The 26,137-nt window shown below is 43.0% G+C and overlaps 1 protein-coding gene across 2 annotated transcripts in view; it reads right to left on the bottom strand.

Annotated features, from left to right (window-relative positions):
* NCKAP1 (NCK associated protein 1) overlaps positions 1-26,137 on the bottom strand; it is a 104,070-nt gene that overhangs the window by 8,279 nt on the left and 69,654 nt on the right. For both annotated transcript variants that reach the window (XM_077272578.1, XM_077272577.1), the window contains 10 exons: positions 25,255-25,400; positions 24,552-24,684; positions 20,391-20,510; positions 18,595-18,734; positions 15,121-15,252; positions 6,229-6,447; positions 5,141-5,271; positions 4,722-4,819; positions 2,891-2,984; positions 979-1,061 (listed from right to left, as the gene is read on the bottom strand). In XM_077272578.1, coding sequence (XP_077128693.1) covers positions 979-1,061; positions 2,891-2,984; positions 4,722-4,819; positions 5,141-5,271; positions 6,229-6,447; positions 15,121-15,252; positions 18,595-18,734; positions 20,391-20,510; positions 24,552-24,684; positions 25,255-25,400 — 1,296 coding nt within the window. The remainder of the gene's footprint in view (positions 1-978; positions 1,062-2,890; positions 2,985-4,721; positions 4,820-5,140; positions 5,272-6,228; positions 6,448-15,120; positions 15,253-18,594; positions 18,735-20,390; positions 20,511-24,551; positions 24,685-25,254; positions 25,401-26,137) is intronic.

The following is a 26,137-nucleotide window of genomic DNA, read 5'->3' as shown; positions in this document are numbered from 1 at the left end:
ATGAATGGCTGGACAAACTCTTTAAGAAGTGTTTATGCCTTCTGTTATTGTAAGGAAAGTTTAACCAATTCTTAATGGATCCGATATGACTACAACATCCAATGTAATCACATGACACCATGAAGTCTTGAAGAAGCAGAACAATGGCATCTGAGCATGAAACATTATCACAGGCATTCCTTTTCACACTTCACAGGCTGTTATATTTAAGAGGACGAGTCAAATCAGAACAGCTGAGGCATCAAGAGGAGTCTGCTCTGCGCTTGATATATGTGAGAAAACAGAGGCTCATGCAGCGCATAATTATACACCTGGCTGTATCGAAAAGTCTAAATCTTACATCACCAGCACCGTGTCTACCTTCAGTGAACACAAAGGAAGGACTGAATATGCTAAACTGACGAGCACCTCATAAACGAGGGTTCTAGGTCTCCGCACGTTACTAGTGAAAGCCACAACCCTGCATCAGGTCCACTGTAGGACAGACACTGACACCGCCTGACCGTGCCTGTTCGGATAGGGACCATCAAGGTTATACATATGGACATGTAATACATGTCTTTGGCAAAAAAAAAATAATAACAACTAGTCCTCAATCTAAGCACTCCAGGCAGCAATATAACATCTGTAATGTAACACTCCTTATAAGAATGACTCAGTGTTTGCTTCCATAAAAGTTTCCACCTAAGTCCACATAACAGATGCCCCCATGATGAGCTACTGCATGAGGTCCCGTTGCCCATTTACAAAGAATGAAAAATGATAAAACGAACAAAATGTGAACCATTAGTTTCCATAAAAGTGCTATATTGCGTCAAGCCAACCCTGCACACGCACATTCTTGGCAGAGGTGAGGATCCTGAAAGTAGGACCCCCCATTTAAAAATTGTTTTAGGACTGGTCTCAAACTAGAGAATTTAAAACTAAAAGCATCTAAAAACCATAATGACAAGGACAGCGTAATTATTGACTTCTTACATCTCTGAGGGCTTCCTGTGCGAGTGAGCGGAAGGACAATATAACTCCAATGATGGTCATCCTCTTCAAGACACTGTCTACAGCTACAAAGAAAAAGAAGATGATCACACTGAGCTCAGGTAGACAAATTTAATGTGATTTTCTGTTGTGGTTTTGTTGTGTTTCCTTTCCTCAATTCTACCCTCGCTAATAGGCAATAGACACATGAAAATATACATTAGAATGCATTACTGGTGTTTTTTTTCATATGGTTACGATTCTCACCATAGAAGTCTAGGATTGGGGAAACTGTGCTGGTACTCTCTTTATAAAATAGGTTCTGTTACTTAAAAAATAGGGCCCAATTTATTATTTGCATTTTTTTTTTTTGTCTTGTGACATTATTCGACTTTTTTTGTGCAAAATTCTTCAAAGCTCTTCATGAATTTTGTGCCAAGTAAAAAGGCTCTTTTGTCTTTTTTATCAAAAAGTTGAAAGTCATGCTAAAATATAGCAAAAATGTGCACAAATACATTTTTTAAAAAATTACAATTTTGGAGTACATGAAATCTCTCCAAGAGTGACTGGAGTACATTTCTGTAAAAATGTTATGTTTTCTAAAGTCTAAAAAGTCATAATTGTGAAATAATCTCTGCCCACAATGACTAACATTAAAAAAATACATAAAAACAAGAAAACACAAAATATTCTTTCGTTTTGGGCCTTCTTTAAAGTTTTCTTTAAAGAGGCGCAAATGAAAACGAAGTGAGAAAATAAAAAACAAAATGTGCGCCCCTTCCTATTTTTATAACCAGCCAAGGGAAAGCAGACAGTTGTGAGCTGGTCTTAGTATGCTGGAAAAATGTCAATATTCATGCCAATTCCCAGCCTATTAAATATCAGCCTTTGATTATTATAAAAAATAGGGGGCGTCTTAAAAAAAAAAAAAAAATGACTTGTGTGACATGGCGGAATTGCTGGAGTATGTTGGACTGCGCTGCCGCCATGTAACGCAGAGAGCAGTCCGACGTACCATAGCGATCCCATCGGGTCATGGGGACTGCGCTTTGTGTGACCCAGTGATTGTGAGGCCTGGAAACCTTAAGGGAGCCTTTAACGTTACTGGAGCTCTCAGCTGCAAAGAAATGCAAAGTATATGGCTCCAGGGTGCGGCTGGGCCCTAGATGGCTCTGTATACTGTGGCCTCTGTTCACACAGGATGCATTATGGCTAGCCCACTATATGGCGTCATTAATAGGCTTTGAGCCATATACTTTGCATTCCTGTGTGAACACGCCACATACAGACTATTTGTTTGCACAGGTGCACCAAGTGGCCAATTCCTGATTGTAGGGTGGCTGCATTATCGGTATTATTGCACCTGTGTATCTGCCATCTTAACTTGGGTCCGCTGCACCTTGGCTAGTGCAATTGTTTGGAGGCCTTGAACAGGTAAGCATCTCTGCCTGTATACTGTTTTTTTTTTGTCTAGAATAGTGGAGGTCTTTCCTCTTATGGTGTCTAATGGATGCACCATTTCTGAGGTGGCTGAGGGATTGTCTTATTAGGCTGGCCCTTCTCAGTCTATTAATACGAGCCCGCAGCTGTCTGCTTTGCCTTAGCAGGTTATTAAAAATAGGGGGGACCCAAAGTCATTTTTTTTAGCGTCCCTCTGATTTTAATAACTGGCAAAGGCAGCTGTGAGCCGATATTAATAAGCTGGAAGGTCCATGGATATTGGTCCCTTCCCATCATAATAAGAACAGCTCACAGCTGGTTCTAAAAAGGTTTTCATTTATTAACAGTACTTAAGTAATTAAGTACAGTAAAATACACATACAACAAGGCCCTGCTCCATTCCTCCACTTGGAGTTCCACCTAAATCCGTAGGGACTAGAATATTAATTCTCTGTTTCTCTTGGTGATAACTTACAGGACAGTCTTTTGAAAAGTGCCGCCATTTGTTCTGGTTTGTCGAAACTTGTCCTCATTTGTGTTAACACTTCAACATTTTCCACCACAAGTTTCTACAAAGTAAAGAATAAACTGTTTAACAGACCTGTTCACTAAAAGCAATATGAAAAGAAGACTGATCCTTTAGGACATCAGTGTGAACACGGCTTGTCTCTTCTGAAGCACAATATGTGAGATCTGCTTTGCAGACCAACTGGGCGTTTCTTTAGAGTCTTCTCTGGGGGCACGCTCCTTCACCTCTTCCTCCCAGATGCTGCCCATCACAGCTTTGCAGCATCCGAGACTAACAGACTGCGACATCAGCTGTCCCTTTCAACTTGTGTTTTTTTTGTATTTTTTTCAGATTTTTAAAAACTTTATTTTATTTATTTATTTTTTTACTTTAACAGTCCCTCAGGAGACTTGAAGCAGCGATCGTCCGATCGCCTGTGATATACATAGCTATGTATAGCAAAAATCATGATCTCCCACCCAAGTATGCCGCCACGAGACTGCTTTCACAAGAGATACACAATGGCAGGCACAGAGGTGGGTGGGTGGGGTGACACAACCCATTGGTGCCCCACCATGTGACGGGGCACAGATAGGCGAGATTTGTGACTAGCATGTTAGATCTCGCTGTCAGAGATAGATTTAACTTGTTAACAGCCGTGGGTGCTACGATCCACCCGCGGCTGTTAAAAGCACATAACCACTGATTAAATCATCTGTCATGTGTGGGGAAAGATGCGGACTCCGAGCCAGAGCCCACATCAAAGTCAGGGACATGACATAAGACGTATGTCGTGAAGGAGTCAAAGGGTTAAATAATAATAAAAGAAAAACAGGACACTACTGTACCAAATAACCTTAGGGCTACTCTCTTATCTCTCATAAACATTGGTGAGATGTTCTGCCTATTAAGAGTGAATATTGTAACTCACCAGTCCAAATTCACTGTTGAAGGGCCACGATGATACAAGAGTAAGCAAAAACATGGCAGGGATGGAGACTGGAGAGAATGTGGGTCTATCAGTATCAAACCTCATTCAGACATCAGTTTTCCTCACACACGATAACAGACAGATTATTTTGATCTGAGTGTCATCAGTTTTTCTCATACATGGAGGAGGAAGGAAAAAAAAAAACTTCCTCCACCTTTTTCTATGTGACCGTCTGTGACAGTCATCCAAGTGCAGTTAGATTTTATTCACGGACCCACAGATTTGCATTGACGATTTTGATCCAATGCTCAGATCAAAACTGGACATTGTTTGTGAATTTCTGCAGACCACTCTGTCATAGAAAAGTCACGGACATGTGAATGGTCCCATAGAGGAGTCCCATCCATGAAAACCACAGGAAGCACTTGTACGCAAAAATCAGACATCTGAATGAGGCCTAAGTGAAGACTTTTTTTTTCCAGCGACCAGATCTGCACACGATAGGTTTATAGAATTACAATAGCATTTAAGGACACACTCAGACAGCCGTATAATTCAGCGCGAGATCAGAACGCAATGCACGGACCGGCCGGCGGCTCTTCCTACTCTAGCATTACAGCTTCTTGTATTTTTATGCAGCTGTCACACTCCGTTGCTGGGAGAGCTGCCGGCCAGTCCGTGCACTGAAATCTGATCTTGCTCCAAATAATACGATTGTCGACTGCACCCTCACAGATAATCATTATGTATATCATTCATGAGCTTCAGAAAATTGCATGGAATCTGCCACCATCACAATCTTCAAATATAAACTCCTCTCTGACACTTATGGCAACTTATACCACTGTGTCATTCTGGGTGCAATACCTTTAGTTCAGCCACCTGGGAAGAAATGTGCCACATTAGGCTTTCACTGAGGAACTTCATGCCATATGGTCCCAGCAGCTCGGAGAGAGCCCTCATTTCTGTGAATTGTACAAACAGGGTTATGGTCAGAAAATACAACTTCAGGCCTCACAAGAGTGGAAAAAGTAAGGTAAAGGACAACTGGTGTAATAGATCCTTAGTCCAATGGCGATGGCACTGGACAAGCACTGGCAAACTGTAGGGAAATATAGGCACAGGATAGATTTATCTCATATGATGGATTTGTTTGGAGAACAGTGGTGCCACAGCTGCCCATATCCTCCACAAGTGAGACAAGAATGGTCTTCTTCCAGGACCATCCCTCACATTATTCAGGGTGCCATCGGCCCCCCACTGATCGTGCAGCTTCCCTCACTCACCGGATATGTCAGAGTATTCTTCAGCATTGAAGGTCAGCTCATTCTCGGTGGGCAGGTTTACAAAGGCTTTCATCGCTGGAAAATAAGCTATGTGACCATTGCTAACTTGCCTCAATAGCGTTTCCAAATACCTAGAAGGATACAACCAAGGTTACATTTTATATAGAAAGTGAGAGGTTTATTATCATCTAAATCATTTATTGGAAGAAAAATTGGACGCCATTTTGAAAGCAGGAAGAAGAGATATAAGGAACCAAATGCAAAAAGCTGCTTCTTAAGTGGTTATACAAATAGGTCAATGATCAGCTGTGTGCAGATCCCGTAGGCTGCAAGTGCAGAGCGTATGAACCTAGGACATCACACCTGCAGATACTGCAGTCACCGTTCTCAAGTAACGAGGCTCAGGTACTATTGAAGCCAACAGGATCTGACCTACAGTAGTTTTGAACAGCCAAAAACAAATGACAGAGAAGGTCTATGGCCGTAGTGGCATACTACTCCTGTATGGCTGAACACCAATGATTGCGGACCCCCGGGCATGAACAGTATATGAGCTCCTGAATATCTGCCCCTGGTCTCGCCAGATTGAAACCAATTGTAATGTCACACTAGTGTATCTAAAAGCTTCCCCCCTTCCCTTCTAACGTCTCAGCAGCGTACCCAAATTATTCCCCATTTTGAGGTCACAGTAAAAAAAAAATCAGAAACCACAGACCCCTGGGCAACCACAGTATCTGGGCTCCTCGAATTCTGGCTAATTTGATGACTGCAAGGTGCTGGTCAAAAACCACTTCATTCATGGCTGTCATCGGAGAAAAAAAACACCAATAACAGAGTCATGAATAGGAAGGAGAGTATCTCTAACCTTATAGACCATAGGAACCACCATTACCTTTTTTTCAGACAACAGCAGGCCCTTTGCCCTACAAGTTGCACATATCATACATTCACAACCGAGGCTAAAGTTTATGATGAGGGAAATGTTTTTCTGTTGTATGCACAGACCCATTTATGATATAACAAGTTACATGTGACAAGACGACAGATTCTCTTCATATCCGCCTTACTGTTATTTCACAAGAACTTACCAATTAGTGTACAGACTGGTGATTGTTGGCTCTCCATGGCTGTCAAGATGTTGTGTTTGTTGAAGCAGGACATTGTTGAAAACCCTTGTGATGTCAATCTGCACATAGTTTTCTATTGACTGGAGCACGGTCATGTAGGCCCTTACACTAGTTAATAACTCCGAGGGCTTTGCAATCTCTTGTGTGGCCTGATTGTACATGGTCATACCAACAATAGACCTGTAAGGATACAGAAATATTAGCTAAATCTCTGCAGAAGGAATGTCAAGATGTAAGCACAAAAATGTCTCTTGTAATTGTACCAAGTTTTAACATTATTTCCTAACCATAGGATAGGGTATCACTTCCTGATCGCTGGGAATCCAGAGACCTCCATCGATCCAGAGAACCGGGGTTCTGAAGAGCCCCGTGTAAATGGAGTAATGATGGATCATGCACACATTCGTTCCAAGACTGGCCGAAAGCTGCACTCGGCTATGTCCGGCAGTCTCCTAGAGAAGGCCCGAAGAAGAGATGCGCATCATCGACAAGTACTTCAGTCAAACGGAGCTCTTCAGAACGCCTGTTCTTGGGATCGTTGGGGATCTCGGCTGTCAGATCCCTAGTGATCGGGAGTTTAATCACCTATCTTTTGGGTAGGGACCACCTTCCAAACTTAGTACAACCCCTTTATCTAAAGGTTTCTGAAGTATACTTTAATCGTGATCACTCACACTATCATTCCTAAAACCTATACAGGGAAGCAGCTTTATGTATATTAGAAAGCAATAAAAAATGAATTAAAATATTGGTGCCGGCAATAAATTTTATATGATGGTCAATTACATCATTACAAATTAAATAAAGATGTTATTACCTTGTACGGTTCGGTAATTCTGATACCATAGCGGTCGTCTACTAGATGAACCACACGTCTAACAGCCCCTTAGCACTAGTAAACATTAGCATTTGCTTATACAATTAATTACTTAAAGGGGCTGTCCACTATTAGGACAACCCCTTCTTAAACTAAATGTTCGGCCCCGATAAACTAATAAAAGCCTATACTCACCTTGAGTGCCGGCGCCGTTCCCGCGGTGTCAGCATCCCCTCTCCCCGGTGCTGGGATGCGGTATTATGACACGTGATGCCCAGTGACCAATCAGAGCTGGCGGCACTGTCTCCGCCTTCAGACAAACTGAACATGAAGAGGAAACCAGAGATCAGCTGATCCCGGACTTCCTCTTAATGCTCAGCTTGTCCAAAGGTGGAGACCGTGACGCCAGCGCTGACTGGGCACCACGTGTCACTCCACCGCATCCCAGCCCTGGGACCGTGAGTGCCCACACCGCTGGAAAGGAGCCGGCATGGGAGGTGAGAATAAGCATTATTTTATTGGGGCCGAACATTTCGCTTAAGAAGGGGTTGTCCTCGTAGTCGTAGTAGACAGCCACTTTAATATTCTCTATTTCCAGCTGTTGGGTACAACCACTCAATATAAGGAACATTCTGGACAAAACGGATATGCTGCATTGTGCCTCGTGTAAGGACTTGGGGTGCCACCACCATCACCCTCGCAGGTCCTGCAACAGGCTTCACATTGTGGATCAGCTTAATCCTGGCTTTCTTGCAAGGGTAACGTGTTACTTAGATTTCTTTTCACAAATTAAAACAGGCCAATTTGTGTTAAAAAGGTTGTGTGGGCAAAAAGAAAACAAAAAAAAACTTTCCCACCTAGATCCACAGCAGGTCGCTTTGTGGTCTGCGCTGAGACAGGAAGGGAGGATGTCACCATTCCACCAGCAGGGGGACCGCTGCAGCCTGTGTTTGGCTGCAGCAGTTAATATCAGTAGTCACAAAGCGATTCTGCTAATGATGTAATGGTGACATCGCCTCTTCCTGTCTTAGCACAGAGCGGCTAGCATTGTATCCAGGTTGGTGCCAAAAGGCGAGTATCAATTAGCGTGTTATATTTTTATAGATCCATTACCTTGGGAAACATTTTTGCATGGACACCCCGATCCATTTTATTGTAAACCATGTATACGATTATATGGAGCCAACCAAGCCTGAGCAGTAGCCGAAACTGGTGTAAAAGAGAACGGATTGAGGGGGATTTATTACTAAGGCTTAGCCAGTTTTTAATACTTTTATTTATTACAGAGGCTTAACCAGTTAAAACAATTTGCAAATTTTGATGCATGCAAATTTGGGACATATTTTGTTTTTGCATAGTTTACATCAAATTTCTAATAAAATATGTGGAGCTTACCTAAAGGGATAATGCCACAAACAGCCTGACAAATTTGCTATAATTTACACCAGCCCATGCCAGGTGAATATTTGATTTATATGACAAAACTGGGGACAGGGTCCCCTTATGCAACGTTTTATGTTACAGAAAGAATCAGCGGTGATCCTGAGCTGTCCTGTCTGTATACTCTCCTGTGTGCCCCCCTGCCTAGGAGATGTGGTACGATCACACCGTGTCCCTGTACGCTCAGACACGGCCATTACACATTACACAGCAGGGGATCATTTATAAGATTATCTCAGAACAGGAACATTATTTTTTTTTTTTAAAACACATCCAATTGTGGAAATTATTATTATTCAAAGATCTATCGGTTAAAATTAACTTTGTTTGTGGGAAAACCTCTTTATTTAATCTCTCCCACTGACTTCCAATGGAATAGTGGAGAGTGCAAGCTCTGTGAACTGTGCAGAGGTCATTGTGCAGGGAGGGGAAGAGGTGAGCTGTGCCACTGGTCAGAGTGAAAACTGCAAGATTTCAGGATTTATTTTATTTTTTGTTCAATACAAAAAGTGACTTGTAAAATGCAGAAATAAACCCACCAGGTATATATAAAAATGTATCATAAAAGCCTGATTTAATCAGGTCATTTTTTTTTAGGGGCGTGGCCTAGCACCTGATGTGAGCGGTTGGCTTCTGGAGCTCCTCCACTGTAACCCTGCATTTATCTTGAGGATAAGATCTCTCTGGAAGCCGATAACTCGTTGTGTGGCTGAGGGAGGTTACCGGAGGTCAGCCCCGGCGTGTGAAGCTGTGCAGAGCTGCAGATATGGTCCGGAAAAGGCAGCAGGACGCCAAGGTAGGAGCAGTGACCCGGAATCAAGATGGCGCCGACAGTGTGGAGGCAGCTGAGAGAGCAGACGCTGCAAATGCCTCATATGCAAAGAGGCTAGAAGTGGCTGCTAAGCTTGAAAAGTATGCCAGGGTGGACGGAGCAGGGAAAGAGCTGGCTGAAGAGGAGGAGAAACAGGCTGGAGAAAAAATGAAAGTGCAAGGAGAAGTTTCAGAGGATGACACGGTACGGGGTGCAGAGGGGGAGGAAGAAAGGCAGGAAAATGATGGTGTGGAGCAAGAAGCTGTGGAGGAGCTTATAATAGGGGAGCCCACTTTGCGAGACATTTATGATCTGATCAGATCATGCAAAACTGCAATAACAACTCTCACTCACAGAGTGGATGGGGCTATAGCAGAAGTTAATACAATAAAGGCAGACATGACTAAAATGGATAAGAGAGTGGGTGAGGTGGAGGAGAGAGTAAGTGTGCTGGAGGATCAACTCTCTAAAATGCAGAGATCCCACACTCAGTGTCTGCAAAAATGTGCTGCTTTGATTAATAAGAATGATGATCTGGAGAATCTCTCACGGAGGAATAATGTGAGACTAGTGGGTACCCCTGAGAAGACTGAAGGAAATGACCCTACAAAATTTATTGAAAAATGGCTCCAGGACAAGATAAGTGCTGATAACCTAAGTTATTTGCGGTGGAAAGGGCGCACCGCGTTCCTATGAAACCTCTCCCGCCGGGGTCCCCCCCTCCTACTATCCTTGCCAGGATCCTGAACTATAGAGACAGAGGTGCCATATTGAGAAAGTGCTCGTGCAGCTGAGGACATGTGCATTAATGGCCAGAAGATCTCCATTTACCCTGACTACTCAGCTGAGGTGCAAAAACAGAGGATGAGTTATGGAGCAGTTAAAAGGAGATTGAGAGACTTGAAATTGATTTATTCTACTCTCTACCCGGCGAAATTAAGGGTTGTAGCCCTGGGGGCGGTTCACTTTTTTCCAACACCAGAAGAAGCCACTAAGTGTCTGGACTTAAATAAGCAGAAGCTTAGAGCTAACAAAGAAGGAGGCAAGTGAAAGGAAGATTCTGGAGATGAAGATGATGCTGCCTTACTGTTACCTCCGGACTTTGGTTTAATAGTTTATTGCGGTTCTCAGAGGACTTATTGTCATAATGTTGTTATATATGCGGAGGGGTTGGGGAGGTGCTCTAGTTACAGCGGATTACAGGTACTGAGGGAAGGGTAGCTAGACGCTGGACTACCTACTCTCTGATAAGAGAGGTGAAAACAACAGCGGATTAGTTATGGGTTATAGTGTTAATGAATATTGGGGGGAGGAGGGAGGGGATGGGTGAGAACTATTGCTGGAAATTGGGACTTATAGCTTACTGGGAGCAGCATCCTATTTCAAGGGGTCAGGAATTTGTATTTGTGCACTTTCATGGTGGGAGACACAATTAAAGTTGTCAGTTGGAATATAAGAGGACTTTCAGAGGGAACTCGGAGAACGGCAATTATGGAATATGTGAGAAAACGGGGCCCGGATATCATTTGTCTCCAGGAGACACATTTACTTGCAGAAAAGGTAGAAGTGTTAAAAAGGAGGTGTATAGGGAGGTCTTATCACTCTACGTATTCTTCATATGCTAGGGGGGGTCTCAGTACTGATTGGGGCGTTCCACGCCTTTTGAAGAAATTGAGAGCTATGTAGATAGAGATGGGCAATATGTTCTGTTATTCTGCAAAATTTATGGGCAACCATTATGTCTAGCGGCTGTTTACTTCCCACCCCCATATTCTGGGAAAAAGGTACAAGAAATATTTGAATTGTATAAACTGGGTATGGGATTACCTATGCTAATTATTGGGGATGTCATTAATGTGATGGATGAAGGGTGGGACAGATATAAGAAAGGTTTAAGCAAAGGCACTAAAAAAAACTGTCGACGTTCGGGAATTATATGACAGAATTGGGGATGGTGGACCTCTGGAGAGTGAGGAATGAGAATGTAGTCTGTTACTCCTGTTATTCTGCAACCCACGGTTCCCTTTCCAGAATTGACCTAGCACTGGGAAATGATTTAATGACGCGCATGGTCTGTGGGATAGAATATCTCCCGAGAGTGATTTCGGACCACAAGCCTATAGAGCTCTTGATTAGACGGACAGGTGTGAGGACTGGACGGGGAGGTGGGTGGAAATTTCACCCCCTGTGGCTTGAACATATTAATATGGACAACATGAAGAAGAAGATCACAGAGTACTGGCAGTTTAATGAAGATAGCGCTGATAAGCGGGTAGTTTGGGACGCAATGAAAGCTTTTCTGAGGGGCCTTCTTTTTAGGGAGATTTCTAGATGTAAATCCAAGACTAGGATGGCAGATAAAGAGATCATAGAGAAATTATATAGAGCAGAAAGGGATATGGTGTCAGACCCATCAGAGATATCTCAATGTAGACTAAGGGAAGCCCAGGAAGCAGTTAAGTTGTATATGAAAAAAGCGGAGAGAAGAAGAGCTTTTCAGAAATTACAGTTTGAGGAAGGGAAAGAGTGGGGCACTTGCTCTTGGTGGTAACGGCAGCACAGAAAGAATCATCATATGTGTACAAACTAAGGACAGATGAAGGGACTGCGTTGACAGATGTAGTGGGTATTTTGGGTGAGTTTAGAGGTTTTTATGAACAGTTGCATTCATCTGGGTTGAGGGCTACATTAGGGGACATTGTAAACTTCCTGGGTGAGGCGAAACTTCCTAGGATTGGGGACTGCGATAGGAGGAGGTTGGATGAACCTATAACGGAAGAGGAGATTAGACTTGCGGTCATGTCAATGACTAACAACAAGGCTGATGGACTCCCGGTTGAGATATATAAGAATTTATTGGATATTTCAGTGGCTAAATTAAAGATAGTTTTTGATAGGCGCTACGGGAGGGAGAGCTGCCGACGTCCATGAGAGAGGCGACAGTTGTAGTTATTTTAAAGGAAGGTAAGGACCCGGAATTGGCGGGATCCTATAGGCCAATTTCGTTGCTGACGGTGGATGTTAAGATTTTGGCTAAAGTAGTGGCTAACCGTTTGGCAAGTGTGGTCCAGAATCTGGTCCATCCTGATCAATCTGGTTTTATGCCAAATAAGTCTACAGCGATAAAGTTACGTAGATTATTCCTGAACTTGCAGCTGCCGTCGGACAACGAGGGTAATAGAGTTGTAGTCTCATTGGATGCACGTAAAGCGTTTGATAGTGTTGAATGATGCTATCTTTGGGAGGTTTTGAGATCTTTTGGTTTCAGGCCGACTTATCTCGTGGGTGAGGTTATTGTATTCTCGGACTGCTAGGGTGGGAGTTAATGAAGAGTTGTCTGGAAGTTTAGGTTTATATAGGGGGACTGGGCAGGGGTGTCCGCTGTCTCCGCTGCTATTTGCGTTGGCAGTGGAGCCCCGGGCACAGACAATTCGGAGCTCGACTTCGGTTAGGGGGTTCCGATATGGCATGATAGAGGAGAAAATAGCCCTATATGCAGATGACATGTTACTCTTTTTAGAAAATAAATTCTGGAGAGGCCTTGGAGGGTGTGATGCATATTCTTAGGACATTTGGTGATATATCGGGTCTTGAAATCAATTGGGCGAAGTCAAATATTTTGATAGAGGATAAAGGGGGCGTTGACATCCCAATATCAGGGGAAGGTAGAAAGCGGACAGTGGTTTCTCAGGTCAAATATTTAGGTGTCAAGTGTCTTCCTCTCTCGAGCTACGTCGATCTGAATCTGTCCCCATTGTTGGACAGGTTTAGGAAGAAAATAGGGGCGTGGTGCAAGTTATATCTCTCAGTGGTGGGAAGGATAAACTTAATTAAAATGATTCTTATGCCCTAATTATTGTATATATTGCATAATCCCCCCGTTTGGTTGCCCCGAAAGTGGTTTCATACCAATAACTCTATATTTCGAGACCTTGTTTGGGGGGAGAAACAGCCAAGAATTAGGCTGGAATAGCTTCAGAGGCCTAAAGATGGGGGGGATTGGCCCTTCCGAATCCCTGGATCTACTTTTTGGCAGCGCAGGGTCAGTAGATGAGAGGTTGCAGAGAGGTGAATGGACTGGGTTCGGTTCAGAAGATTTTGGTTGGGTTGGTGGGAAGGGACCCATTGGTTCAGGGATTGGAGGCAGGGGAATTTGGGAAGTTTGGGACAGCCTATCCTACTTTGATACTGGTTCAAAAAGTATGGGAGGCAATTAAAAATACAAGAGAAGTGGGACTTTTAACAAATCTCTCCCCAGTATGGCATAATGAAATACTACCTGAATTTATTAAACTGAGGGAATTCAAAAATTGGAAAGCATTGGGTATTCAATATGTGGCTCAGATTCAGGACGCACAAGGACTGTTATCCTTTGAGGCACTGCAGAAGACCTGTAGGTTTCAATATGGACAGTTGAGACATGCCTATCTTGCGAAGAGTAAAACGATGGATTTGGGAATTTATAGAGACATTCTGGTGGACTATGTCTGTGCGATGGGAGGAACGAAAGGGGTAGTCTCGGATATTTATAGGGATTTGTTATATACCTTTCTTAATAGATTCCCTATTAAGGCAAAAGAGAAATGGGAGGAAGAGTTGGGAAGGATAGAGGAGGATAAATGGAAGGATATCATGGAATATATTCCCCAATTATCATTAAGTGAGCCGGGTAGACTTTCGCAAATATTTGTGCTTCCCAGAGTATATAGAACTCCAGATAGGCTATATAAGGCAGGGCTGAGACAGACTTCCAAGTGTCCTAGGTGCCAGTCCGAGGGGGCAGGGATTCTACACGTTATGGCAATGTACGAGATTGAATTCATATTGGTTGGAGGTGGGAGAAGCAATTGGGAAATTGTATGGCTATGCAATCGCAAGCGGTCCTGTGATATATATTTTGGGATATGTGGACGAGATCCGAGTTCCAAATCATCATAAAGTGGCCATAGCTAGATTATTGTATGTTCCGCGAAAGCTAATTGCCAGGCACTGGTTGAGTGAGGTACCGCCGACTCTGCAGGAATTTTATAGACAGTCTGATATGGTTATTAATATGGAAAAGGGTATTTATGAAAAAAGGAAAAGTATGAAAACCTTTGAAACAATTTGGAAACCTTGGATGGAGAGGAACTGATTCCAGTGGGATGTGGCTTTATTATGTAAGCAATGTATGCTATCGTCCTATTCTTGTTTATAAAGGCTTTAAGGGAAGAGGGAGGAGGGAGGGAGGGTGGGGAACTGGGGGATTGTTTCAAAATGTTTGTAAACATGTTTATTCTCCTTTGCTGACACAATTGTGTGTAGTTGTCAATTTGAATACTGTTAATAAAAATTATCTGATTTTAATCAGGTCATTTTTTAACACTATATTCTCTTTATGCACAGCTAATGAAGCTTGATTGAAAACAATACATGATACACAATTACTTTCCAAAAAGGTGAAAATAAGACTTATATTTGTAGGCTCTTTCTCCATATTTGCACATTGATGGGTGATGCAGAATTCTTGTGAAAAAAACAATAAGACACTGCATTTCATAATACAAGAATAGTATGTGTTTTCTTGCTGTTTAATGGCGGCTTTTTCCTTCGCCTTCTGCTCACATTCCATTCTAAGCCTCAAGCATCTCTCTGCTCCATACAGAACAGACAGGAGACAGCCCCTGAACTCCACATTTCATATTTTTGAGAAAGTGACACATCTGATGGATCTGCAAATCTACTTTTTGAGTAGTTATTAAAAAAAAAAAAAAAATGAACTGCATACCAGGTGTCCGACACTTACTTGGTGAAACGAATTTCCAAGTGCGAGGTCAGATATTCTCTCGGAGTGAACGTGTGCTCCCATACAGCCATATTAGGGGCATAGTTAATAGAGAAGCAGAGTTCTGAAAGTGCAGTATGTAGCTTATCTAAACTGGAAGGGAAAAACATTAAAGCATTAAATAATTACGATTATGTAAAAAATGTGATTTATTCATAGCCATATTTTCTATATCAGCACAAAGTCTAGTTATATATAGCGTAAACTGAGAAAAATACTAGTCCCGACAATTCTACCTACTAGATCATGTTAAATATCAAAATAACGTCAATATACCGTATTTTTCGCTTTGTAAGACGCACCGGATTATAAGACGCACCCCAAATTTTGAGGAGAAAAATAGGAAAAAACTTTGTTTAATAAATTGGTGGGGAGTCTTATAATCCATGCGTCTTATTACTTACCAGGGGTTGTGACTGTGGTGGATCAGGGTCCCAGGGTCGTTGCTGGAGGCAGGAGTGGAGCATTGCTGCAGTCTGGGATGAGGGGGTCTGCAGGGGGCTCCTGTGCTGCAGGAGGGCTCCTGTGCTGCAAGCTGGGATGAGGGGTCTGCAGGGGGCTCCTGTGCTGCAGGCTGGGATGAGGGGTCTGCAGGGGGGCTCCTGTGCTGCAAGCTGGGATGAGGGGTCTGCAGGGGGCTCCTGTGCTGCAGGGCTGTCTCCGATGCTGCAGGGCTGTCTCCGGTGCTGCGGGGGGCTCTGGCGACATTTTGTGAAAGGCCAGAGCCCCCGGCAGTTCGTCCATGCGTTCCTGTATGACTGACTCCGGGAAAATGGCCGCCGGAATCTCGAGAGATGAGATCTCAGCGCTGAAATCTCATCTCCCGAGATTCCGGCGGCCATTTTCCCGGAATTAGTCATACTGGAACGCATGGACGAACTGCCGGGGGGCTCTGGTCTTTCACAAAATGTCGCCAGAGCCCCCCGCAGCACCGGAGCCTCCAGCATCACCCGGGGCAGCAGCGGACAACCCCGGCAGCGGCGGCGGACGACAGCGGCGGCGGGCGGTAGTGGCGGCGGGCGGTAGCGGACACCCCCTCATCCCAGCCTGTAATGGTAAGCGGTATATCCGCTTTGTTAGACGCACCCACATTTCCCCCCCAAATTTGGGGGAAATAAAGTGCGTCTTACAAAGTGTAAAATACGGTAAATGAAAATATTAATACTGAAAAATTCACTATTTTACTTGTGTAAATATGAAAAAGAAAAAGCTCTAAAAAAAATAAAAAATTACCGTATATACTCGAGTATAAGCAGAGATTTTCAGCCCCAAAAAATGGGCTGAAAGTGCCCCTCTCAGCTTATACTCGAGTCATGGTCGGCGGGTGAGGGGGAGCAATGACGGTCACATACTCACCTGCTCCTGGCGCTCCTGACGCGGTCCCTGCATGTCCCATGGTCTCCGGCAGCTTCTTCCCCTGTTCAGTGGTCACGTGGTACCGCTCATTAAAGTAATGAATATGGACTCCACTCCCATAGGGGTAGAGCCGCATATTCATTACTGTAATGAGCGGTACCACGTGACCGCTTAACAGAGGAAGAAGCTGTCGCGCCCGGAGACCATCTGTCCAGGAGAAGCTGCCAGGGACCACGCCGGGAGCAGGTGAGTATGTCGTTCCACCACCGCTCCGTCTTCTGCAGTGACTGTTCAGGTCAGAGGGCGCGATGACGTATTAGTGTGCGCGCCGCCCACTGAACAGTCAGTGCGGAGAGACGAGACGCTGAGGAGCAGCAGGCAGCGACGAGAGGTATGTCTTTTTTTTACTGCAGCAGCATTATATGGGGCACATTGTTATATGGAGCATCTTATGGGGCCATAATGAACTGTATGGAGCATTATATGTGGCACATTGTTATATGGAGCATCTTATGGGGCCATAATCAGCATTTGTGCAGCATTATATGGGGCATATTTTAATATGGAGAATCTTATGGGGCCCATCAAACTGTATGGAGCATTATATGGGGCGTATTTTGTATGAAGCATCTTATGGGGCCCATCATGAACTGTATGGAGCATTATATGGGGCTCCTGATTCAGTATGGATATTCAAAAACACTTAACCTACTGATGTCTCAATTAATTTTACTTTTATTGGTATCTATTTTTATTTTTGACAATTACCGGTAGCTGCTGCATTTTCCCCCCTAGGCTTATACTCGAGTCAATAAGTTTCCCAGTTTTTTGTTCCAAATTAGGGGGTCGGCTTATACTCTGGTCGGCTTATACTCGAGTATATACAGTACTTAATTTACAATCAAAATGAAATAAAAAAAAAAAAAAAAATACAAAAGTAACTATACCGTTTTATCACAAGTATAAAAAAAAAAAAAAAAAAAAGTAGTTAAACATTGCTTGGTTTTAAGGCCTAATACCGTATATACTCGAGTATAAGCCGACCCCCCTAATTTTGCCACAAAAAACTGGGAAAACTTATTGACTCGAGTATAAGCCTAGGGTGGAAAATGCAGCAGCTACCGGTGAATTTCAAAAATAAAAATAGATGCTCCATACCGTTCATTATGGCCCCATAGCTGTGCCATATAGTGCTCTACACCGTTCATTATTGCCCCATAGCTGTGCCATATAGTGCTCTGCACCGTTCATAATTGCCCCATAGCTGTGCCATATAGTGCTCTGCACCATTATTGCCCCATAGTTGTGCCATACAGTGCTCTGCACCATTGCCCCATAGCTGTGCCATATAGTGCTCTGCACCGTCCATTATTGCCCCATAGCTGTGCCATATAGTGCTCTGCACCGTCCATTATTGCCCCATAGCTGTGCTGCTGCTGCTGCAATAAAAATAATAAAACACATACTCACCTCTCTTGCAGCTCCTCGGCGCCATCTTCCCGGCGTCTCTCTGCACTGACTGATCAGGCAGAGGGCGGCGCGCACACTATATGCGTCATCGCGCCCTCTGACCTGCACAGTCAGTGCGGAGAGACGCCGGGAAGATGGAGACAGCGCCCGGCGTGTGGAACGAGGGAAGGTAAATATGTAATACTTACCTGCTCCCGGCGTCCCGCTCCTTCCCCCGGACAGCTGGTCTTCGGTGCCGCAGCTCTTCCTCTGTCAGCGGTCACCGGCACCGCTTCATTAGAGAAATGAATAGGCGGCTCCGCTCCGGTCCCACGTGACCGCTCAGGGGAAGAGGCTGCGGCACCCGGAGACCGTGGGACGTGTAGGGGGGGCGCCAGGAAGCAGGTGAGTATATGACGGTCCTCACCCGCCGACCCCACCACCAAAATTTGGGCTGAATATCTCGGCTTATACTCGAGTATATACGGTATATGTAAAAAAATTAGATTTTTTTTTTTTTTTTAACATTGACTGAAAAACTCATTTATGTCGTTCTTCTTCCCATAATGGAAATGAATTAAGAAAGTCAAAACATTTAATTGCAAAAAAAAAAAAAACACAAACTCTTACTTTGTAACCACAAGTCTATTTTTTCTCATGCTTTCAACCCCGGGTTTTTCTCGCTCGGGTTCTCCTTTCTTTCCGGTCTGCTTTTTTGACTTTTTGTTCACTGCTTGACTGATTGTTTTGGCACAGTGTTTTGGCAGTAGCTAAAGTTGAGTGAGGAAGAAAAAAAAAATTCTTGAAAGCCAAGCAGCTCATAATAGCATCTACTAAGTTGGGCAATTCTATCCCAACATTCACCTTTTTAGGTCGTAAGAGAAACAAGACAAAAGACAAGTAGCAAGATAAAATTCTGAAACAAAGCGGGCAAGTAAGAGCTGGATGTACAAGTGCTTCTCACTAAATTATTAAATCATCAAAAAGTTAATTTATTCCAGTTCTTCAATACAAAAAGTGAAGTCATATTATATAGAGTCATTATAAACAGGGTGATCTACTTCAAGTGTTTATTTCTGTTAATGTTGATGATTATGGCTTACAGCAAATGAAAACCCAAAAGTCATTATCCCAGTAAATTAGATTAACAAAAAACACCTTCAAAGGCTTCCTAAGCATTTAATAAGGTCCCTTAGTCTGTTTCAGTTGCTCCACAATCATGAGGAAGACTGCTGACTTGACAGATGTCCAGAAGGCAGTCATTGACACACTCCACAAGGAGGGGAAGCCACAAAAGGTCTTTGCTAAAGAAGCTGGCTGTTCACAGAGTGCTGTATCCAAGCATATTAATGGAAAGTTGAGAAACATTTAGATTATAAAGGGCTTTCTTTTTGTAGTAAGAGTCATAGATTTTGAATGACACTATTAATTTACCCATACAATGTACTGGAAAATGGGCAAAAAGTTTGAAGTGCAGTGAAATTGTAAAATAAAAAAATAAAAACACACACCCAACTCTGCCATGTTTTTTAAAATGTTCACAGTGGGGTAAAATTGACTTGGTAACATAATTCTCCAGTTCGGTATGATTACAGCGATACCAAACTTGTGGCTCAGTGGTTAGCACTGCAGCCTTGCAGTACTAGGGTTCAAATCCCACCAAGCACAACATCTACAAGGAGTTTGAATGTTCTCCCCGTTCTTGTGTGGGTTTCCTCCTACATTCCAAAGACACACTGATAGGGAATTTATATTGTGAGCTCTAATGGGGACAGTGATTATAATGTCTGTAAAGCACTGTGGAATTAATGGCCTTAGATAAGTGAATAAAATGAATAATTAAAATAAGTAAATAATTTAGTTAGTGTTATCATTGTGTTACTGCCCATGAGCCCATACTGACTGCCAGAGAGAGATGAAAGCTGCCAGTTACTCACACCCAGGTCTGCTGTGCTCCAGCACATTTCATCGCTGTGCAGTGAGGAGAGCAGACTGTCAGTACATGTCTCACACTGAGCCTGTCCTTAGCTATTGTGGCAGCATGTTCTTTCCCCAGTGTGCTGCCAGCTGCTTACGATTGGTCAGCTCCAAAGAGAAGAAGAAGTACACGCCCCCTAGTGAAATCTTCCTGGTAATGCCCAGTTAGGACTTTAGGTGCCAAATACTTTAATTGCTAATATTGCTGCAAAGCAAAGGCAAAAAAATAAAGTTTTATTCTACTCTGCTGCCACTATTACAGTATATCACGTGTTCAACACTAAAAAATTAGTGTAAAGTAATCTTTAAATAATAATGTCTTTGTGGACTGAAGGCAAATACTTCGACAGTTAGTGGTAAAATAGCTTATTCGTTCATGGCCGCACCTCCAGCACCCTCAGAATTATAAATATGAATAAGAATACGAAAAAAGAAAAAAAGTTTATTACCTGATCACTCAGGGTGCACTGTTCTGTGCAGATGTCTGTGATGAGATTCCGGGCTTGTTTCGCCATTTCATCCAAGAACATATTACATAGAGACAGACTCCGATCTCCAATGTGATGTCTCTGAAATGTGACAGGACACGGTTAGCTGCCATCTGCATTGAATTAAGAAATTATTACTGACAGAAGACAAAGAAAATCCATTGTTGTCACTTAAAGGGGTTTTCCCAGAAACAACATTTATCATCTATCGGCAGGATTGCTGATAAATATGTAATCACAGGGGCTGCCCGAATCAGCTGAAACGTGAGACCTCAGCCGCCACCACAAAACTGCAGGGAATATGAATGTTGTAATGGTTGGGCACATGTGCTGCCGCCAATCCATCGCCTATGGAGCACACAGAAACAGCCGAGCAATGTGGTAAATGGGTCCAGACTTTATGTGGGTCGTCTTATGCATGTAGGTTCCTTATCTACTATAGTAAAAACACCTATACATGCATAAAATAAAAGTGCAATTAATCTTATTAAAGTATATATGTAAAAGCTTCCAAAAGATTATTCTTTACCCTGCTCTGTACAGCTTATATCTATAATGCCTCAAAAAGGAAGAATGACTGCAAATGGCTCTCCAAAAAAAAACAAACAAAAAAAAAACAACACACAATTGAACCACTGTGCTGAAGCCAACCGAGAAATGTCAGGAGCATTTGCTTTTTATTCGGAATAACTGAACCCAACATACCATTTGGATGCTTTTATTAACCTTAATTTTGCAGATTTTCTGATACTACTCACAGCTGACCACGCGCGAGCAAAGATTCAACAATTGTGCTCATAATTCTATAATAGGACTTCACAACCCAAATACAGTGGGGGAAATAAGTATTTAATACACTGCCGATTTTGCAGGTTTTCCCACCTACAAAGAATGGAGAGGTCTGTAATTTTTAACATAGGTACACTTCAACTGTGAGAGACAGAATCTAAAAATAAAAAACATAAAATCACATTGTATGACTTTTACATAATTAATTTGCATTTTATTGCATGGAATAAGTTTTTTATACAATAAAAAAACAGAACTTAATATTCGGTACAGAAACCTTTGTTTCAGTAACAGAGGTCAGACGTTTCCTTTAGTTCTTCACCAAGTTTGCACACACTGCAGAAGAGATTTTGGCCCACTCCTCCATACAGATTTTCCCCGGAGCTTTTAGGTTTCCGGGCTGTTGCTGAGCAACATTGAGTTTCAGCTCCCTCCAAAAATGTTCTTCTGGGTTCAGGTCTGGAGACTGCCTAGGCCACTCCAGGACCTTGAAATCCTTCTTAAGGAGTCACTCCTTAGTTTCTCTGGCTGCGTGTGTCGGGTAATTGTCATGCTGGAACACTGAGCCACGACCCATCTTCAATGCTCTTACTGAGAGAAGGAGGTTGTTGGCCAAAATCTCATGATACATGATCCCATCCATCCTCCCTTCAATATGAGGCAGTCATCATGTCCCCTTTGCAGAAAAGTATCCCCAAAGTATGATATTTCCCCCACCATGTTTCATGGTTGGAACAATGTTCTTGGGGTTGTACTCCTCCTTCTTCCCCCAAACACAGCGAGTGGAGTTATAACCAAAAAGTTCTATTTTGATCTCATCTGAAAACATGACCTTCTCCCATGCCTCCTTTGGATCATCCAGATGGTCATTGGCGAACCTCAAACGGGCCTGGATATGTTCTGGCGTGAGCAGGGGGACCTTGTATGCCCTGTCGAATTTTAATCCATGTTGATGTAGTGTGTTACTAACGGTAATGTTTGAGAAAATGGTCCCAGCTCTCTTCAGGTCATTGACCAGGTGTAGTTCTGGGCTGATTCCTGACCTTTCTCGGAATCATCCTTACCCCATGAAGCGAGATCTTGCATAAGGCCTCAGAAAGAGGAAGATGGACAGTCATCTTGTGTTTCTTCACTTTTCTAATAATTGTGCCAGCAGTTGTTACCTTCTCACCAAGCTGCTAGCCTATTGTCCTGTAGCCCATCCCAGCCTTGTGCAGCTTTACAATTTTATCCCTGTCCCTTTTGTCCTTAGACAGATCTTTGGTCTTGGACATGGTGGAGGGGTTGGAGTGTGATTGAGTGTGCGGACAGGTGTCTTTTATACAGGTAACGTGTTCAAACATGTGCAATGAATACAGGTAATGAATGCAGAGTAAAAGGGCTTCTTAAAGAAAAACTAACAGGTCTGAGAAAGCCAGAACTCTTGCTGGCAAGTAGGTGATCAAAAACGTATTTCAAGCAATAAAATTAAATTTAATTACCGTATATACTCGAGTATCAGCCGAGAATTTCAGCCCATTTTTTTAAGGTTTTAATTGCCCCCCTTCGGCTTGTACTCCAGTCATTCCCAGGGATCGGCAGGGGAGGGGGAGCGGCAGCTGTCTAATCATACTCACCTGCTCCTGGCGCGGTCCCTGCACATCCCTGGTTCTCCGGGCGCTGACAGCTTCTTCCGGTGTTGAGCGGTCACATGGTAACGCTCATTACAGTAATGAATATGGACCCGACTCCACTCCCATAGGGGTGGAGCCACATATTCATTGCTGTAATGAGCAGTACCATGTGACCGCTCAATACAGGAAGAAGCTGCCGGCGCCTGGAGAACCAGGGACCTGCAGGGACCGCACCAGGAGCAGCTGAGTATGGGGGCATTGCGCGATATTCACCTGTCCGCGTTCCACCGCTGGGCGCCGCTCCGTCTTCCCCTGCAGTGATGCTCAGGTCAGAGGGCGCGATAGCGTGATTAGTGTGCGCGCCGCCCTCTGCCTGTACGTCAGTGCAGAGGAAGACGGAGTGGCACCCAGCGGTGGACTATAGCAAGTGCCGGGGACCTTAGCGACGAGAGGTGAGTAAGGATTTTTTTTTAATCGCAGCAATAGCATATGGAGCAAATGTGTCTATGGAGCATCTTATGAGGCCATAATCAGCATTTGTGGAGCATTATACGGGGCAAATGTGTCCATGGAGCATTTTATGATTGTATGGGGCCATAATCAGCATTTGTGCAGCATTATATGGGGCAAATGTCTGTATGGAGCATCTTATGGGGCCCTAATCAGCATTTATGCAGCATTATATGGGGCAAATGTCTGTATGGAGCATCTTATGGGGCCATAATCAGCATTTGTGCAGCATTATATGGGGCAAATGTCTGTATGGAGCATCCTATGGGGTCATAATGAACATTTGTGCAGCATTATCTGGGGCATATTTTAATATGGAACATCTTATGGGGCCCGTCATAAACTGTATGGAGCATTATATGGGGCTCCTGATTCAATATGGATATTCAAAAATACTTAACCTACTGATGTCTCAATCAATTTTACTTTTATTGGTATCTATTTTTATTTTTGACATTTACCGGTAGCTGCTGCATTTTCCACCCTAGGCTTATACTCGAGTCATTACATCTTCCCAGTTTTTTGTGGCAAAATTAGGGGTCTCGGCTTATACTCGGGTCGGCTTATATTCGAGTATATACGGTATGTAAAAATCATACAATGTGATTTTCGGGACTTTAAGTCTATCTCTCAGAGTTGAAGTTTACGTACGATAAAAATGACAGACCATTAGATTCTTTGTAGGTGGGAAAACTTGCAGAAACCAGCAGTGAATCAATTACTTATTTTCATATTATATATATATCTCTCTGATCATTGATTCTCTATTCAGTGAAGACAGACTTCCCCATTACTGAGATTAGATGACAGTTCGTGCTTACACAATTCTATGGAGGGAAAAGGGTGAGGGATGAGCTAGAGGCAGACAGACATTCTGCTGCCAGGTCTCCAGAAACAACAGTTACAATTCTCCATAGAACTTGAGCACCAACTGGCATCTCCTATCTCAGTAATGGGAAGATCTGTATTCACTGAATACAAATTTTACATGTGAATTGAACATTTTGAGAATCAATGAGGAGGAGAGAAAAGCAGATTTCTCAGATTAGGCTCTAACTTAAATGTTCCTATTTTCGCGTGTACTTTTAATTTCTCAATAAATAAAATGACTTGCTCATTAACCAGCACAATTACCCTTGTATTTACCATACATAATGTCAATGTTGCAAATATAATAATACAAAAAAGTAAAAAGCCCACACATTCTTACCTCTTCAGGGCAAAGTTCATGAGTGCAGCTCATAAAATGAGTGCAGATGAGGGGGAATGAGATGGAGTATCTTGATTGTGATGGCAGCTCCAGACACTGCTGAAACATCTTCTCAAACGCTCGACTGTAAAAGCTAAAATACAAAAGAAAAATAAGCACAGACGCTGCAATTGGAATGTGCCCGACAGCACCTTCTGTGCTGAAAACACGGGCACTAGAGAGGCTGGGGCTCATTTTAACATCATTTTTACATATTTATGAGCAGTATACATTTGGGTGCGGAGGGAGGAAAAAAATCTGTTTCTTTTATCCAAATGTAACAATGCAGTACATATATTTGTGGAATTAATGCAAGAAAATCTCAAAAATACCAGTTTCACAACTGTTCAGAAAAACCTGTTGTGCATGTACTCAAGGAATAACACTGTTTCTGGCCATCATATTATTGTATCTTACATCACTAGTTTTACCTTCTGAAAGATCCATATCTAATTTTCAGTTGTGTCTGAGCTAGTGAGTGGAGACTAACGGCTATGATGTCTCCCACACACAGTACACACAGACATGAGTGATTCCTGCTCTCCGGTCTCTATGCACCGTATGTTCAAAAGCAGCAGTAGCAGCATGGAGGACATATTACAGCAGTACTGAGCAGTCTAGCTGTGAATTCAGCTCTAGAGAAAAGTTCCAGAAGGGCTCTTACCAAAATATAGAGAGATCAGAGGTTTCCACCAGCATTTCAACTAAGGAATCCACCATCTTTGTATGGAATATTATAGTATTCATCATCTTTCCAAGCTCCCTGTGGTCAGCGAGACTCAACGATGCTTTAGAAACACTGGTGTAGGCCTTGAAGGGAGGGTGGATATAACAGGAAATTAGTAAGACTAGCATTTCAAAACTAATGCACAGAACTAGTACATATAAGTAACAACTCATCATAAGCAGTGTATGCTAGCATGACCGAAAATCAACCAGTCCGATTGAGATCAAGAGCAAAATCCCTAGTGTATCCCACAAGATCAGATCACAACTGGTAAAGTTATCAATCTCCGTAATTCCATAACAAATAAAAGTGTTTACTTTATAAATATTAATAATAACATTTTATTTTTTGTTAATCCCTAAACCTTTCACACCAGCGAACCCCGATGGTAATAATAATGGTAAAAAGGAGACGTGTTGCTTGAGGGTAGATCCAACTCCAGCCATCTGCAGGCCCAACCATAAAATACTGCATTTATCGTCTGTCTTGTAGCATGTTGTGGACCACAGCTAGACCTGGGATTTCCAGGTGGAGTTCAACACAAGGTACATAAAGAACAAGATGTCAAATTAAATCACAGTAATTTGCATAAATCTGTGCACAGAACAAAAGCCTGGCGCACAAGGGCAGGAGTCCTGATACATCGGGAGGGAAAATGCTGGATGTGGTTTAAAGAGGACCGATCAGTTCGGAGACAAATGCAAGAAATGACAGTGGATGAAACTATAAGTCTGCCCGTCCCGTTTCTACCTCTGTAGCCCGGCGGTGTTGTACGCTCGTTGCAGGCAATAACTCTAGTTCTGTGTCCTCTGGGACTTGT

Source organism: Ranitomeya variabilis, chromosome 7 (assembly GCF_051348905.1).
Source record: "Ranitomeya variabilis isolate aRanVar5 chromosome 7, aRanVar5.hap1, whole genome shotgun sequence".
Lineage (NCBI taxonomy): Eukaryota > Metazoa > Chordata > Amphibia > Anura > Dendrobatidae > Ranitomeya > Ranitomeya variabilis.
Note: the sequence above shows the minus strand (reverse complement) of the source record. Positions and strands in the feature narration are given on the sequence as shown.